General features: G+C 38.5%; 1 protein-coding gene across 7 annotated transcripts in view; it reads right to left on the bottom strand.

Moving 5' to 3' along the window:
• Window positions 1–19408, bottom strand: part of PLD5 (phospholipase D family member 5) — a 463257-nt gene that overhangs the window by 175729 nt on the left and 268120 nt on the right. For 4 of the 7 annotated variants that reach the window (XM_082470424.1, XM_082470427.1, XM_082470428.1 and 1 more), the window contains exon 4: window positions 67–178. In XM_082470424.1, coding sequence (XP_082326550.1) covers window positions 67–178 — 112 coding nt within the window. Of the gene's footprint in view, window positions 1–66; window positions 9339–19408 lie in introns of those variants that run through there. The other 3 variants (XM_082470429.1, XM_082470425.1, XM_082470430.1) reach the window with 3 other exon arrangements.

The raw sequence follows: 19408 nt of genomic DNA, 5'->3' as shown, positions 1-19408 counted from the left end.
ATGTAGAATTAAAGGTACCAGAACAGAACACCCAGAGGTAGAGTACCATGTCAACCTTGGCCTTACCCTTTGATTTCAAGGCTTCTAATACCTTTGAATCAGCTGTTACATCACTCACTAGCTTGATTTCAACATTTTGAGAAGTCAGTTGGAGCAACTTTTCGAAAAGACGTTGACCCTAGAAAAAATATTCAGAACCAAAGTCAGAAAACCTAAAAGTATGCTATTTTAAATAGGAATAAATAAACATTGAAAATTAAAACTATTCATTCAAATTTTAAAAGGCAAGGACTTCAGCCCTTGGCAGCACTTCATAAATTCAAAAGAGTTTATGGAAATAGAGTAGTAGTAGGAACACAGATTACACTGTTTTTTTGAGTATTGTGCAATTCAACAATTATTGCAATAGTCATTTCAATGCTACGATGCAAATCTACCCTTCTTTTACTTTTTCATGAACTCAAATTATCTACACATGAAGAGGCAGAGAATATTAAACAGTTGTGATTGGACCCAGAAAGACCTGGATTCCAGCTGGTTTTCCAATTTATAAACTCCGTTTCTTAATCTCATTAATTTCCAGTTTCTTCTTCAGTAAAAGATAGATAATATTAGTATTTACTTTAAAAGGTTTTTGTGAGGATTAAGAGATAGTAGTAGGTAAGTATCCTTTAAGTGTTAGCCATTATAGGGGGAATCATGACTACTTATCAGGAATTTGCCTAAATTCACCTTCTTGTTTAAAATGTATTTTATTTAATTCAACTTATGGTCTGCCTAGAAATCTATAATTATTAGCCCAGCCTAAAAATAAATGAAAAAAATAAAAAGTAAAGGCTTTCCTTATAAGATTTGCACAAACATAATTTTTATAGTAAAATTTTTTTTTAATCTCAGGGAGACTCTGCATAGTGGTAGGTCCATAGCTATTATATCATCTTAGGTGAGTGGATTGCAACATTATCCTGTTTATTTTCTCTTGTGTGTTTTCATAGACTCCTCCTTATCGTAAGAGGGAACTGGTCTTCTTTTATTGGTTCTTCAGATTTTTGTTATTCAGCCACAAACTCAAATGCCTTCGGAGGCTAAACAGGCAATAAGGCTTTGGTATTAATGGCCCCCAAGTGGCAGAGTCTTATCTTACTTTGATAAGAATAGATTATTGATAATGATCATGTAGAAAGAATTTGAAGACTGAAAAGAGAAAATGGATGAAATGTAGATGTAGAGCAGTGATTCCTGCAATTCAGCCTTAGAAAAGAAAGAAGCCAAAGATCAAAACCCTAAAGCTTTGGAATATTAAGGAGGAGGGAGCTGGTATGCCAGTGCTAGGGTGACAGCTGACAGCAGGGAGGAGTGTCTGGCATAATCCAGCCATGCTCCTGCCTAGAGCTGGTGCAGTATAGCCTAAGCTCCATAATCCCTGGAAGTTAGAGAAAAGAGGAGTTGCACCCCATGTCAGGCATGGAGGCTTCCTTTTTGTCTAACTAAGTGTGCTGATAAAGGTTGCCCAAAGTAGAACTCACCAAAAGTGACCAAATTACTTTGCATGCAAAACGTGGAGGCAGCCTCCCCACAAAGCAGGTATTCCTATGAGGTATGTTGAATGAGTGCATCAGGCAGTTGTAAATTGGTTTTTTAATAAAGAGGTGAGAGGAAAGAGGGAGGGAGAGAGAAAGAGAGATATGAAGAGATAGAGGAAGAAGGATAAGGAAAAAACAGATGCTGATTTGCTGATTTCAGGGTCTATGTAAATTTCAAATTTACTATGGAGAAATGAGGGTTTGGCAGTGAGAGGCTCAGACACTGGATGTGAGGGAAGATGCACTTGGTGGGGCTTTGTGGATTTTCCTGCAGAGCTGCCACCAACACAACCTCCTCCCTGTGAGCTTTGTCACTCTGCCGAGTTGTGCACTATACTATTGTCACACACCCTTGAAGGCTTGGTGATGCCTGCATAGCCCAGATTTCTAGAGCCCAGACTCATGGTCATCTCACAGTCACATAAATTGTTTGTATTTTTTACTTTCACAAAGGGAAAGGGCATAGGTACTCTGTGTGCTATGTAAGTCCCCATGGTTAGTGAGCCAGTATTTTTAAAGACTTTTTTTTTTTTTTTTTTGATGTGGACCATTTTTAAAGTCTTTATTGAATTTGTTACAATATTGCTTCTGTTTTATGTTTTGCTTTTTTGGCCGCGAGGCATGTGGAATCTTAGCTCCCCGACCAGGGATCAAACCCATACCCCCCTGCATTGGAAGGCAAAGTCTTAACCACTGGACCGCCAGGGAAGTCTGAGCCAGTATTTTTAACAAATGCTTTTTTTTTGCTCTTAGTTAACAATAAATTTACCACAAATGAAACATAAGAGCTCTTCTAACCTATCTGTACTTCTGGCTCTGAGCCTTAAATTTATTCTCACTGTGTTATTTTTGTGAGATTTAAAATGAAGACCAGAACTCTCAAACGTGAATGAAAATAGAAACTCCAAAAGCTACAGATAGTAGCAGACCATCATTAAATAAAGCTTATTTTTACTTCAATATGTGCTGATTACTTACACCAAGGAGTCTTAAAATTTTTAATTTTAGTGCTGACTGTAATGAACTTGTGCTGGGGTAGAATTTCTGTACTTGGGCTTGAGGCAGAACTTCTATTAAATTTCCCCTGTTTTCAGTGTCTTACCTCCCAGTCCACCCATTTTTGCTAGGACATTCAAAATGTAATTACTTCAAAGGTATGAAACACTTATTCTATGCTGAGACCTGCAGTAAGGCCCACTGCTTTCTGAGTTAAATTTACTCATCATGTTTTCATAAAGGAATAACAAAAGCCCCTTGGTTTTTAAACATCAGCAGTTTAAAGACTTACTCTTTCTGGTGAGAAACATTAGCCAACATTTTAAACTTAAATAAATCATCTTGAAGTTAGCTAGTGGCTCAGGCACATTGACCTACTTTAAGCCATTTTTTTCCGATGTCTGCAAAAACCTTATGATAGACAGCACAATCCTGGACAGAGAGCTGTACCCCAAGGATAGAGATCCAGCTCAGCCCCTTTGTGACTCTGAAGAGGCTGCTTAACCCAAGAGAGTAGGGGTTATAAATACTGCCTATTTCTGTTGACCCAAAACAACTCCTAGGCAGGATGAAATGCCACAATAAAATGTGAAGGGGAAAAACAAAAATACCAAAGAGAAATCAGAAGATAGTCCTCTGATTGGACTAAAAAAAAAAAAAAAAGTCCTCTGGCTGGACTAAAACTCTATGATTTTAGAGCTAAATTAGAAGAGTAATTAAAGAACACTGTTGAGGCCCAAATTAGTGGCCCAAAGACCAAATGGAAGAAATATCTCAAAGCACAAACATGCATGCACACACACATACACAAAAGCATAAGGGTGACGAGGGGAGAAAAGAGTGATCGATAAATTGAAGATATATAACATGTGGCTAATAGGTGTATTAGGAGAGAAAAAGAGACAAAAAGAATACGTTTGCAAATAACAGAAGAAAAAAGTGTCCACCTTGAGGAAAGACATAGACTTACATGTTGAAAAGATAACTGAAGATGGAGGCAAATGTAATGTGGAAAGTCACGTCCAGGCACATTCTGTAGAATTAATCAACACCAAGGAGAGAGAGGAATTCTTACAAACTCCCGGCCCAAAACAGAACAAAACAAAAAGGTACCTATCAAGGAAAATGGATCAGACTGGCGTGGAGCTAACCATCGGCAACACTAAACCAGCACTTGGTGGTGACAGACCGTGGAAGAAAAAGAGTGAAGCCCAGGAGTGCTTTACCCAGTCAAGGATTTTACCTGCCAGCGGGAAAGAAAAAAATATTTGCAGATATATACAGGTTTAGAGACTGTATTACCTACATAACCCATATGAGGAACATATTCAATGAAGGGCTCTAACCAAACAGTAAATAACACTAAAAGCCATCAAGGAGGATGAAGGAAAGAAGAAATAATTGGTTAGCAATGTGATACAAATATGTGTTTGATGTACTTGCTAGGACACTTTATAGGGGAAGGCCTACTAAGAATCTATTACATGCATTCCCAGTGCTATTACCCTAAAGGGACTGAAAATTGATTCTTTCTGGTGTGAATGTAGAGATGTGTGTGTAGATGAAAGTTACTCTTTTTTATTAATAAAACATAGATATACATACAGTAAATATGCAATATATCTGTGGTATTAAAATTTCATGGTGGGGGCAGGATTAGGAAAAAATGTCTAAAAATTTCCCAAGTAAGGTGATAATGAAAAGAAGGTTGAGAAACACTGATCTACAACAAATTGGATAAAGGATCTCAGTAAAAATTAGAATAAGAGCTGAGGAGGGCTTAAAAGGACTAGATGGGAAAAAGGCCATAATAATGGAACTGACAGTTATAAACTGGTATTTACCAAACAGCATAGTGGCTAAATACATAAAGCAAAAGGTAATAAAAAGGCAATTAAAACACTACCACTTTAAAATATGTCTTTCAAGCCTGGGTAGATCTAATAGAAAATAAATGAGGATATATGAAAATTAAATAATACAATCAATAAACTTGATTATGTGTACATTTATATATTTTTCATTTTATATATCAAGCCCCTCAAAACAATATTTGTCTGTGGAACATTTATAAAACAAACCTTCCTGTAACTGCCATTAAGAAAACTTGAACAATGGTTAAAATGAAATATTCTACAGGCTTCATTCTCTGCTCATAACGTAACAAAATGAGAGACACTCCATAACTCATAAAACAAATCTTAACTACTTGAACATTTTAAAACTCACTCTTAGATTATCCTTACATCAAAAGAGAAAAGAAATGTGAATTTTTCTATTCTCTAGGAAACTATGAACAGTTGAGCTCTTCATAGCAAAACCATGACATGAAGAAATATTTGGTGTCAGAGAGAAATTTTTAACTATAAATGTCTTCAGTATTATTAAAAATGAACCAGAGTCACAATAATCATATTAATATGGTAGTGGTGTAGGAATGGATAAACAGACAAGGGGACTTACAGAGAATCCAGAAATAGTACTACACATGATTTTTATTTAAAACACGCTATTTTAATTCAGTCTGAAAGAGGTGAAGTGGTTTAATCTGGCACAAGTGGAAGATACCCCTATATTATGCTACATAGAAAAATATATTCTCGGGAAGAATAAGGATACACCAACACTTTCAAGAAAATCTGGGCAACTACATCTACAGTCTTGGAGTGGTGAAAACCTTAATCACGCTGTAGGAGGCTGAATAATGGCCTCCAAAGATGTCAGGTCCTAATCTGGAAACTGTCAAGGAAATAGAATCTTTGCAGATGTGATTAAATTAAAGATTTTGAGATGAGGAGATTATCCTGGATTATTTGAGTGAGCCCTAAAGGCAATCATAGTAGAGATAGGCAGAAGGGACTCTGACACACCCAGAGGAGGAGGGAGTGTGAAGATGGAGCAGGCAGATTTGAAGATCCTGGCCTTGAGGACTGGGGTGACATAGCAGCAGGCCAAGGGATGCCAGCAGCTACCGGAAGCTGGAAGGGGTAAGGAGTGTATTTGCCCCTAGAACATGGTGGCTTCCCCCTGGAGGGAGCACCCCTCTGCTGACACCTTGGCTTTGGCCCAGTAAAACGAATTTCAGACTTCTGGTCTCCAGAACTGCAAGAGAATAAACTTCTGTTATTTTAAGCCACAGTGTGTGGTAATCTGTTGCACTGGCCACAGAAAACTAATAAACAAGCCAGATATATAGAAGTAATAAAAGATATATAGAACTATAAAAGTAAAAAATAGAGAGAGAGCAAAAGATACCACAAAGTTAATGAAAAACAGTAAAAATCTGGAATAAATATGTGTTATGCAAATGAGAAACAAAGAGTTAACAGCTGTACCCTACAAAAATAAATTAAAAATTAGTAAGAAAAGGCCAGTAGCCCAACCAAATGTGGGCAAAGTATGAGATTAGACAAGCCTAAGAAGAGCAAGCCTACACGGCTAGCAGACATAAAGAGATGCGTCATGTTGACGAGAGAAGCACGACACAAAGCAATATAGAGATCTCTCTTTGCACTCAAAGAGACAAGAAATAATTTATGAGTGGCAGCATTTACTCTTGTCAACGATTTGGGGAAAGAGTACTCTAACATACTGCTTCCTTCCACACAGGAATCTCACATCTAGAGGCCCACCCCAAAGAAACAAAGGCACCAAAATATGCGTGTGTACTTATGATTATATATCTTAGGTATGCTATCATGATACACACACACACACACACACACACACACAGGATAAAAAGTTTAAATCAGAGTAAAAAGGGACATAAGGACTGATTAAACATTTGATGATACAGACATGAGAAAACAAGATTTAGCATTTATTTTAAGATACAGTGTCCTTTTAAAGCAATATACTTGCCTTGACTTTTTTTAAATTTGTGACTTAACAGACAAAACCACACATGCATCAACCCCTCTTGACTCAACTTGTTAGTTAATTTATTTAACCAGTCAGTTCTATTATCTGTAAGATTGACCTCTTATTTATTTACTATATTTACTGAAATTTTTTGTTACTATACTTACTGAAAAAAGTTTTCTTCAGTTTAGAACACATACTAAAATTTTCTTATTTACTTATTATATTTACTGAAATACACAAAGTTTGCCAAGGGTATAAACATAAATATATTACTTACTTATATATTTGTCAGTGTCAACTTTTACTCTCAAATACCCCCAGGACAAGGAAAAGTGTCTTTTGAGCAAATTTATTCAACACATTTGCTGGATGCCTGCTATGTGCCAGGGACTTTAATAAGTGTTGGAGATAAATGGTAAATAAGCAAATACAGCCCAATGTGTCAGATGGTAGGTAAAGGAGGTACAGGCCTAGGGGAAATACAGCAAGGGCACTAATAACCCAGTCCAAGGCACTCAGGGAACGTTCCCCCAAAAAGGGGAGGAAAGAAAGAATATTCAGGTGGAGATCTGTGGCAGAGACATAAGTAGGAGCACATCATGAAGGGTCTTGTAAGCCTGCACAAACAGTCTACACCTCATCTGGAAAACAGTGTGGACCTCTGAAGGATTTTACATAGGGAAGGGCATAATCAAATTTTTGTTCTGAAAGAAAACTATTGACTACAAATTGGAGAAGGACTGGTACAGGGCAAGGCTGCAGGCTGAAAGAGAAATCAGAAGGTTGGTGTGTGGTTTGGTGAGAGATGATGTGATCTGAGCTAGTGTCAATGGCAATCAAAAAGAAAATAAAAAAACGGAAGGACCTCAGGTATTTATGAGACAGTATAGTGATGAACTGGATGCTTAGGCTTGGGCTGAGGAAAAGAGAAGAGTTGGGGATGGTGGCCAGAGTCCCCAGCTGCTTTCAGAACATGCCGATGGAATATGGAATTCCTTATCTGAAGCCAGAAGATGTTGGCCATTACATCAGTTTACAAATGTCCTGTGGTCATGGATCAATCACAGCTTCGGAACTCACACAGTGCCACAGACCCAGTAACTTAATTGAGAATATCCACTTTTGGGGTAGCAGCAATAAGGATTACTCGCTTGATACCAGCAGAGAGTATCTGCTATGTAGGCCTGCAGGCTGCCAGTCCATTCATTAGTCCAGGTTCCATCCCATTAAGGGGTTTAATTATTTTGAAGAGTTAATCACCAAGACCTTGCCTAATGATGGTTATTCACAATTATGCACCCCATGGGTATAAACAAAGCCATCCCTGTCAGGGGCAGATGAAGAGAGATGAATAAGTTCACCATGCCCATAAAGGGCCAGGAAATAGCAAGGAATTAATATCAGGAGCAGCATGCTTATTACAGGGATCTGGGCAGCTGGATTCCTACAGTACTAGAAAGTAGCTTTAAGGCTGCTCCAGTGTCCAGTCTGGCTGCAAAAGGTGGGTGGACAATGTAATCTTGGCAGTGCATTCAACAGTATCTGGAAGAGTATGCATGGCACTGTAGGAGATGGTGGCCTGTGATGTGACTGGGGCAAAGGAGGAATACCAGGAGGTGCCAAACACTCCAGCTCTTCCACAATCACTTATTCTGAGTGGGCAGAGAGCCCCACACAGAATGGAGGCAGAATTCCTTCACATACTCTCTCCCAGTGGTCCCAGCTTCCCCAGGAAGCAACCATGAGGATTTACTACATTGCTCACCCAAAACCCCATGGTCTTAAGAAACAGCTCAGACTCTTTAGCCCTCTAATCCTTCTTCTAAGAATTGATGCTGAGTGAATGAGCAAAAAGAAAACAATGGTTTGTACAGAAATATCTACTGCAGTAGAATTTACTTCTGAAAAAAAGAACTAGCTTAAATGTCCAATAATAGAGAAATATCAATATATATATGTGTATATACATTTAATATATACATTTTTATGTTAAATGTATATATACATTTAATCTGGTGTATACGCTACACTGTATATTATGCAGCCAATTTAAAATAATGTTTACCAGGGTTTCTAATAACATGGAAAGATGCTTATGGTGTGACATTAAGTTCAAAAGTAAGATATAAATTTCTTTATATGAGCCTATGTATGTAATTATGCATAAAATATCAAACCATTAAAAAAATTTTTATTGATGATCACATGGATGATTTTGTTCTCTTTCATTTCTCTGTAGTTTCCAAATTTTCTATAGTAAGAAGCTATTAGTATTATAATGAGAAAAAAATCCAACCTATTCTGTTTTAAAAAAGTTCCAAAAACATCAATAGACCATAGGAAATACAGAGCGAAAGTCTAGAGAGAAAACAATCAAGCATATAGGTAAACAAAACTAAGACAACTTTAAAGAAAAGTTATTATTTAATGAAAATAATTGAGAAGAATGTCTTCGGGTTCATGATTTATTCATGTCTATATGACTGGATTCTAAAAGAATCAAAGAAGTCGCAGGGCAAGATGGCGGAAGAGTAAGACGCGGAGATCACCTTCCTTCCCACAGATACATTAGAAATACATCTACAAGTGGAACTGCTCCTACAGAACACCCACTGAACGCTGGCAGAAGACATCAGACCTCCCAAAAGGCAAGAAACTCCCCATGTACTTGGGTAGGGCAAAAGAAAAAAGAAATAACAGAGACAAAAGAATAGGGATGGGACCTGCACCAGTGGGAGGGAGCTGTGAAGGAGGAAAGGTTTCCACACACTAGGAAGCCCCTTCGCGGGCAGAGACTGCGGGTGGCAGAGGGGGGAAGCTTTGGAGCCACGGAGGAGAGCGCAGCCACAGGGGTGCGGAGGGCAAAGCGGAGAGATTCCCGCACAGAGGCTCGGCGCCGAGCAGCGCTCACCAGCCAGGGAGGCTTGTCTGCTCACCCGCCGGGGCGGGCGGGGCTGGGAACTGAGGCTCGGGCTTCAATCGGATCCCAGGGAGAGGACTGGGGCTGGCGGCGTGAACACAGCCTGAAGGGATTAGTGCACCACAGCTAGCCAGGAGGGAGTCCAGGAAAAAGTCTGCTGCTGCCGAAGAGGCAAGAGACTTTTTCTTGCCTCTTTGTTTCACAGCGCGCAAGGAGAGGGGATTCAGAGAGCCGCCTAAACAAGCTCCAGAGATGGGCGCGAGCCGCAGCTGTCAGCGCGGAACCCAGAGACGGGCATGAGATGCTAAGGCTGCTGCTGTCGCCACCAAGAAGCCTGTGTGTGAGCACAGGTCACTATCCACACCGCCCCTCCCAGGAGCCTGTGCAGCCCGCCACTGCCAGGCTCCCGTGATCCAGGGACAACTTCCCCGGGAGAACGCAGGGCGCGCCTCAGGCTGCTGCAACGTCACACCGGCCTCTGCCGCTGCAGGCTCACCCCACCTCCTCCGTACCCCTCCCTCCCCGCCGGACTGACTGAGCCAGAGCCCCCGAAGCAGCTGCTCCTTTAACCCCGTCCTGTCTGAGCGAAGAACAGATGCCCTCAGGCGACCTAAACGCAGAGGCGGGTCCAAATCCAAAGCTGAACTGCAGGAGCTGTATGAACAAAGAAGAGAAAAGGAAATTTCTCCCAGGAGCCTCAGAAACAGCGGATTAAAGCTCCACAAACAACTTGATGTGCCTGCATCTGTTGAATACCTGAATAGACAACAAATCGTCCCAAATTCAGGAGGTGGACTTTGGGAGCAGGATATATTAATTTTTCCCCTTTTCCTTTTTTTGTGAGTGTATATGTGTATGCTTCTGGGTGAGATTTTGTCTGTATAGCTTTGCTTTAACCATTTGTCCCAGGGTTCGGTCCGTACATTTTTTGTTGTTGTTTTTTTTTACTTAAAACATTTTTTTCTTAATAAATGTTTTCTTAATAAGTTTTTCCTTATTTTCTATTTTTAAAAATTAAAAAAAATTTTCTTAAGTTTTATCATATTTTTCAGTTTTTAAAAAAAATTTTTTTCTTAATAAATTTTTCCTCTTAATTTTTTTCTTATTTTTACTATAAAAATTAATAAATTTATTTTAAAAAATTAAAAAAATTTTTTTCTTTATAAATTATTTCTTAATAATTTTTTTCTTATTTTTTATTATAATAGCTTTATTTTATTTTATTTTATCTTATCCTCTTTCTTTCTTTCTTTCTTTCTATTTTTTCCCCCTTTTATTCTGAGCCGTGTGGATGAAAGGCTCTTGGTGCTCCAGCCAGGCATCAGGGCTGTGCCTCTGAGGTGGGAGAGCCAACGTCAGGATACTGGTCCAAAAGAGACCTCCCAGCTCCATGTAATATCAAACGGCAAAAATCTCTCAGAGATCTCCATCTCAACATCAAGACCCAGCTTCACGCAACGACCAGCAAGCTACAGTGCTGGACACCCCATGCCAAACAACTAGCAAGACAGGAACACAGCCCTATCCATTAGCAGAGAGACTGCCTAAAATCATAATTAGGCCACAGACACCCCAAAACACACCACCAGACGTGGACGTGCCCACCAGAAAGACAAGATCCAGCCTCATCCACCAGAACTCAGGCACTAGTTCCCTCCACCAGGAAGCCTACATAACCCACTGAAACAACCTTAGCCACTGGGGACAGATACCAAAAACAACGGGAACTACGAACCTGCAGCCTGTGAAAAGGAGACCCCAAACACAGTAAGATAAGCAAAATGAGACTACAGAAAAACACACAGCAGATGAAGGAGCAGGGTAAAAACACACCAGACCTAACAAATGAAGAGGAAATAGGTAGTCTACCTGAAAAAGAATTCAGAATAATGATAGTAAAGATGATCCAAAATCTTGGAAATAGAATAGACAAAATGCAAGAAACATTTAACAAGGACGTAGAAGAACTAAAGAGGAACCAAGCAACGATGAAAAACACAATAAATGAAATTAAACATACTCTAGACGGGATCAATAGCAGAATAACTGAGGCAGAAGAATGGATAAGTGACCTGGAAGATAAAACAGTGGAAATAACTACTGCAGAGCAGAATAAAGAAAAAAGAATGAAAAGAACTGAGGACAGTGTCAGAGACCTCTGGGACAACATTAAACGCACCAACATTCGAATTATAGGGGTCCCAGAAGAAGAAGAGAAAAAGAAAGGGACTGAGAAAATATTTGAAGAGATTATAGTTGAAAACTTCCCTAATATGGGAAAGGAAATAGTTAATCAAGTCCTGGAAGCACAGAGAGTCCCATACAGGATAAATACAAGAAGAAACACGCCAAGACACATGTTAATCAAACTATCAAAAATTAAATATAAAGAAAACATATTAAAAGCAGCAAGGTAAAAACAACAAATAACACACAAGGGAATCCCCATAAGGTTAACAGCTGATTTTTCAGCAGAAACTCTGCAAGCCAGAAGGGAGTGGCAGGATATACTTAAAGTGATGAAGGAGAAAAACCTACAACCAAGATTACTCTACCAAGCAAGGATCTCATTCAGATTTGATGGAGAAATTAAAACCTTTACAGACAAGCAAAAGCTGAGAGAGTTCAGCACCACAAAACCAGCTTTACAACAAACGCTAAAGGAACTTCTCTAGGCAAGAAACACAAGAGAAGGAAAACACCTACAATAACAAACCCAAAACATTTAAGAAAATAGGAATAGGAACATACATATTGATAATTACCTTAGATGTAAATGGATTAAATGCTCCCACCAAAAGACACAGACTGGCTAAATGGATACAAAAACAAGACCCATGTATATGCTGTCTACAAGAGACCCACTTCAGACCTAGAGACACATACAGACTGAAAGTGAGGGGATGGAAAAAGATATTCCATGCAAATGGAAATCAAAAGAAAGCTGGAGTAGCAATTCTCATATCAGACAAAATAGACTTTAAAATAAAGACTATTACAAGAGGCAAAGAAGGACACTATATAATGATCAAGGGATTGATCCAAGAGGAAGGTATAACAATTGTAAATATTTATGCACCCAACATAGGAGCACCTCAATACATAAGGCAAACACTAACAGACATAAAAGGGGAAATCAACAGTAACACAATCATAGTAGGGGACTTTAACACCCCACTTTCACCAATGGACAGATCATCCAAAATGAAAATAAAGAAGGAAACACAAGCTTTAAATGATACATTAAACAAGATGGACTTAATTGATATTTATAGGACATTCCACCCATAAACAACAGAATACACATCTTTCTCAAGTGGTCATGCAACATTCTCCAGGGTAGATCATATCTTGGGTCACAAATCAAGCCTTGGTAAATTTAAGAAAATTGAAATCATATCAAGTATCTTTTCCGACCACAGTGCTATGAGACTAGATATCAATTACAGGGAAAGATCTGTAAAAAATACAAACACATGGAGGCTACACAATACACTACTTAATAACGAAGTGATCACTGAAGAAATCAAAGAGGAAATCAAAAAATACCTCGAAACAAATGACAATGGAGACACAACAACCCAAAACCTATGGGATGCAGCAAAAGCAGTTCTAAAAGGGAAGTTTATAGCAATACAAACCTACATCAAGTAATAGGAAACATCTCAAATAAACAACCTAACCTTTCACCTAAAGCAATTAGAGAAAGAAGAACAAAAAAACCCCAAAGCTAGCAGAAGGAAAGAAATCATAAAGATCACATCAGAAATAAATGAAAAAGAAATGAAGGAGACAATAGCAAAGATCAATAAAACTAAAAGCTGGTTTTTGAGAAGATAAACAAAGTTGATAAACCATTAGCCAGACTCATCAAGAGAAAAAGGGAGAAGACTCAAATGAATAGAATTAGAAATGAAAAAGGAGAAGTAACCACTGACACTGCAGAAATACAAAGGATCATGAGAGATTACTACAAGCAACTCTATGCCAATAAAATGGACAACCTGGAAGAAATGGACAAATTCTTAGAAATGCACAACCTGCCGAGACTGAACCAGGAAGAAATAGAAAATATGAACAGACCAATCACAAGCACTGAACTTGAAACTGTGATTAAAAATCTTCCAACAAACAAAAGCCCAGGACCAGATGCCTTCACAGGGGAATTCTATCAAACATTTAGATAAGAGCTAACACCTATCCTTCTCAAACTCTTCCAAAATATTGCAGAGGGAGGAACACTCCCCAACTCATTCTACGAGGCCACCATCACCCTGATACCAAAACCAGACAAAGATGTCACAAAGAAAGAAAACTACAGGCCAATATCACTGATGAACATAGATGCAAAAATCCTCAACAAAATACTAGCAAACAGAATCCAACAGCACATTAAAAGGATCATACACCATGATCAAGTGGGGTTTATTCCAGGAATGCAAGGAATCTTCAATATACGCAAATCAATCAACGTGATACATCATATTAACAAACTGAAGGAGAAAAACCATATGATCATCTCAATAGATGCAGAGAAAGCTTTCGACAAAATTCAACACCGATTTACGATAAAAGCCCTGCAGAAAGTAGGCATAGAGGGAACTTTCCTCAACATAATAAAGGCCATATATGACAAACCCACAGCCAACATTGTCCTCAATGGTGAAAAACTGAAACCGTTTCCACTAAGATCGGGAACAAGACAAGGTTGCCCACTCTCACCACTATTATTCAACATAGTTTTGGAAGTGTTAGCCACAGCAATCAGAGAAGAAAAAGAAATAAAAGGAATCGTAATTGGAAAAGAAGAAGTAAAGCTATCACTGTTTGCATATGACATGATACTATACATAAAGAATCCTAAAGATGCTATCAGAAAACTACTAGACCTAATCACTGAATTTGGTAAAGTAGCAGGATACAAAATTAATGCACAGAAATCTCTTGCATTCCTATACACTAATGATGAAAAATCTGAAAGTGAAATTAAGAAAACACTCCCATTTACCACTGCAACAAAAAGAATAAAATATCTAGGAATAAACCTACCTAAGGAGACAAAAGACCTGTATGCAGAAAATTTTAAGACACTGACAAAAGAAATTAAAGGTGATACAAATAAATGGAGAGATATACCATGTTCTTGTTTTCTTTTTTATACCATGTTCTTGGATTGGAAGAATCAACATTGTGAAAATGACTCTACTACCCAAAGCAATCTACAGATTCAATGCAATCCCTATCAAACTACCACTGGCATTTTTCACAGAACTAGAACAAAAAATTTCACAATTTGTATGGAAACACAAAAGACCCTGAATAGCCAAAGCAATCTTGAGAACAAAAAATGGAGCTGGAGGAATCAGACTCCCTGACTTCAGAATATATTACAAAGCTACAGTAATCAAGACAGTTTGGTACTGGCACAAAAACAGAAATATATATCAATGGAACAGGATAGAAAGCCCAGAGATAAACCCACGCACATATGGTCACCTTATCTTTGATAAAGGAGGCAAGCATATACAGTGGAGAAAAGACAGCCTCTTCAATAAGTGGTGCTGGGAAAACTGGACAGGTACATGTAAAAGTATGAAATTAGAACACTCCCTGACACCATACACAAAAATAAACTCAAAATGGATTAAAGACCTAAGTGTAAGGCCAGACACTATCAAACTCTTAGAGGAAAGCATAGGCAGAACACTCTATGACATAAATCACAGCAAGATCCTTTTTGACCCACCTCCTAGAGGAATGGAAATAAAAACACAAATAAACAAATGGGACCTAATGAAACTTAAAATCTTTTGCAAAGCAAAGGAAACCATAAACAAGACCAAAAGACAACCCTCAGAATGGGAGAAAATATTTGCAAATGAAGCAACAGACAGAGGATTAATCTCCAAGATTTACAAGCAGCTCATGCAGCTCAATAACAAAAAAACAAACAACCCAATCCAAAAATGGGCAGAAGACCTAAACAGACATTTTTCCAAAGAAGATATACAGATTGCCAACAGACACATGAAAGAATGCTCAACATCATTAATCATTAGAGAAATGCAAATCAAAACTACAATGAGATATCATCTCACACCAGTCAGAATGGCCATCATTAAAAAATCTAGAAACAATAAATGCTGGAGAGGGTGTGGAGAAAAGGGAACACTCTTGCACTGTTGGTGGGAATGTAAATCGATACAGCCACTATGGAGAACATTATGGAGGTTCCTTAAGAAACTAAAAATAGAACTACCATACGACCCAGCAACCCCACTACTGGGCATATACCCTGAGAAAACCATAATTCAAAAAGAGTCATGTACCAAAATGTTCATTGCAGCTCTATTTACAATAGCCAGGACATGGAAGAAACCTAAATGTCCATCATCGGATGAATGGATAAAGAAGATGTGGCACATATATACAATGGAATATTACTCAGCCATAAAAAGAAATGCAATGGAGGTATTTGTAGTGAGGTGGATGGAATTGGAGTCTGTCATACAGAGTGAAGTAAGTCAGAAAGAGAAAAACAAATACAGTATGTTAACACATATATATGGAATCTAAGGAAAATTAAAAAAAAAAGGTCATGAAGAACCTAGTGGCAAGATGGGAATAAAGACACAGACCTACTAGAGAATGGACTTGAGGATATGGGGAGGGGGAGGGGTAAGATGTGACAGGGTGACAGAGTGTCATGGACATATATACACTACCAAATGTAAAATAGATAGCTAGTGGGAAGCAGCTGCATAGCACAGGGAGATCAGCTCGCTGCTTTGTGACCACCTAGAGGGGTGGGATAGGGAGGGTGGGAGGGAGGGAGACGCAAGAGGGAAGATATATGGGAACATACGTATATGTATAACTGATTCACTTTGTTATAAAGCAGAAACTAACACACCATTGTAAAGTAATTATACTCAAATAAAGATGTTATAAAAAAATAAATAAAAAATAAAAATAAAAGAATCAAAGAGGTTAAACTCTTGCTAATCATAGTGTTTATGAGTTTATATATGAATGATGATTTTCCTTAGAAATATATTGGAAAGCAAGCAAGAACATAATTAGAATTACTCAACAGATGGGGGAGCAAAAGCATACAGAAGCAGCAGGAATTCACTAAGAACTGCACTGAGGGAGGACCAGAAGCCACAAGAGCCAGGAGGGCTCTGCTGAGCAGCCAAGAGTGGAGAGAAAGCTGCACAAACCTGTTCGCTGACAGCTCCTTTCATCCCTGCTCCACCACTCTGTATTCTTATCACTGGTTTTTCTGTCTCCCCCACTACTCATTGCTCATTTGATTTTGTGTCCCCAGCAAACAGCACAGTACCTTGATAAATGTTTGTTCAGTAAAGGCACATTCAAAATTATTCTATGGCCATATTTCAAACAGAAGAATGCTAATTTATAAGCATGTGTCAAGTGTTGATTTTGTGGAATAAAAAAGATACTATTTTGAAAGAAGGGGACAGTCTTTTCATAAGGTGACGCTATTTTCAGGTTGACACTGCACCAGGAGTTATTCAGTCTGGAGATGAGAAGGCTGAAGAGAACCTACTGTTTATGTGGAACATTGAAATAGAAGTTGTCACCCTGGGCTTCCCTGGTGGCGCAGTGGTTGAGAATCTGCCTGCCAATGCAGGGGACACGGGTTCGAGCCCTGGTCTGGGAAGATCCCACATGCCGCGGAGCAACTAGGCCCGTGAGCCACAACTACTGAGCCTGCGCGTCTGGAGCTTGTGCTCCGCGCAACAAGAGAGGCCGCAACAGTGAGAGGCCCACGCACCGCGATGAAGAGTGACCCCCACTCGCCACAACTAGAGAAAGCCCTCGCACAGAAACGAAGACCCAACACAGCCAAAAATAAATAAATAAATTTAAAAAAAAAAGTTGTCACCCTTTTATATCATCACTGAGAGAACAACTGGAATAAACAAGATTAAACCGAAACAGGTAAAATTAAGTTGACAAACTGAACAGAAAGGGACCAACTTGGCTCTATCGTGAAATCTATAAAAATCACACACTGTTTATTAGACTGGGATGGTTTAGAGCAGTAATTCTCTATCCTGGCTGCACAATGGAATCCCCAAGTTATCTTTTAAAAGGTATCAGACCCTGAGCCCCTCTTCAAATATTCTAATTTAACTGATCTGTGGTGAGCTTGGACATAGGTATATTTCAAAAGCTCCCCAGGTGATTCTTACTGGTCGTTATGGTTGAAAGTTGCCATACTGGGAGAGAAGGGTAAGAATCTACTTGAAAATATGCACATTTTTCTTTTTCTTTTCTTCACCTAAACTTTGAAGAACCACCTGAATTAGTATTCTGGGAAGAATTATCTTATCCTCCTTTAATAGAAGTTGAGAACTTGATGGACAGCTGAAAGTTATTCCTGCTGTAAAATGATAAAGTAAATTCCTGTGTGGAATTTGAAAGTAAATGTCTTGCACTAGAAAAACAAAAATCAAATGAAGACAGCAACTATCTTTTATGAGCTCCATTATTTGCTGTTTCACAAACATTATCTAATCAAATTTACAAAGCAATCAAATGAGACAGGCATTATTAAATCCATATTATAGATGAGGGCATTGACGATCAGAGGGATTATGACATTTGCCCAGTGTGACCACAACTACTAAACTGCTGGTCATGTTAAATGTGGTTGATGCCAAACCTATGGTCTTTCTGCTGTAGCAAATGCCTCCTAGATAGTTTGCCTTTTCCATAAAACCAAACTTTGAGAACTGAAAATAAAAAAAATAATGGATTCCAAAATGAGCCAAATGACAACAGAGCATTAGTATGTATCCTAATTATGTTCTAATTAATTTATACATGTTTTATTTTTCCCTATAACTCCATAAAAGCACAAAATAGACTATAGGAAGTTTGCCATAATATAGTAAAAATGTATTCAGGTCCTCAGATCTACATCAAAACAAAGGATGAAATGTGCATTTTCCATGTTGTATCATAATAGCCTACCTTCTCTGGCTGTCTCATTCCAACCTACTAATTACAATACACCAACCTCTTAATTACAACAGGTTGGAAGAATTTCAATTATTTAAAGGACCCCTCTCTACCAACTATGCTCATCTCCTTTCAGGCAAAACGAAAAGCAGGAACTATTGTGATTTTATTTTTCCTATATTACAAAAAAGTTAGTAATAAAGAAAAGAAATTCTAATTAAATATTATGATGAGGCTGCAACATTATTGGATACTTTTATCAGACATTAACATGGAAACGACATTTTCAAAAATAGGATTCTCCCAGGCTCCAGAAATACCCCTGTGTTGCAGAGTAGAGGCTGACTGTTTGCACAATGAATGAGTGAAAGTCTACTTCAGTAGACTTGGAGAGGGAATGGAACAGCAGGGATGGGAAAGAAAGGAAGAGTGGGCTTAGAAGGGCATTGAAGATGGAGAATCAGTAAGATGGTGGAGACTGGGAATGAGAAGTACTGGAGTGTGTGGAGTCTCAGCTGACTCCACTAGACTGCAGGCTCCCTGAGGATGGCTAAGGTATATTACAGGTCAAAATATGAAGTGATAGTAATAGAAAATGTTAACAATATCATTTATGAACAAATCATGAAGATAGCTATGAAACAAACATGACAAGGAAAGGGTTTATAGTTGGGTGAAACAAAATCTCTCTTCTGTTGCTTAACCTACATTGATAGTCAGTTAGGAAGAATATTGCTAGGAAGGAATGAGTGGGCTACAAGACAGGGCCTGGAGACCTGAGTCACACATGGATGCAGCTGCCTAATCAAGGGATGGCAGGATGCATCCCACCAAAGTGAGATCACTGAACGCTGCCTGGCCTTCGGGGACTTCAACTAAAACAAAAACAAAAGGAGCAAAACATCAACCAATTGACCAACAAACAAAAATCAGAAGTGGCTGTGGGTTGGATAAGATCACATTACTTCCTGAGTATTCAAGATTCAAGATGTCAGTTGTCCAGAGGGATACATGTATATGCGTGTATATATGTATACATAGATAGACAGAT

This window comes from Balaenoptera physalus (assembly GCF_965194825.1).
Source record: "Balaenoptera physalus genome assembly, chromosome: 1".
NCBI lineage: Eukaryota > Metazoa > Chordata > Mammalia > Artiodactyla > Balaenopteridae > Balaenoptera > Balaenoptera physalus.
Note: the sequence above shows the minus strand (reverse complement) of the source record. Positions and strands in the feature narration are given on the sequence as shown.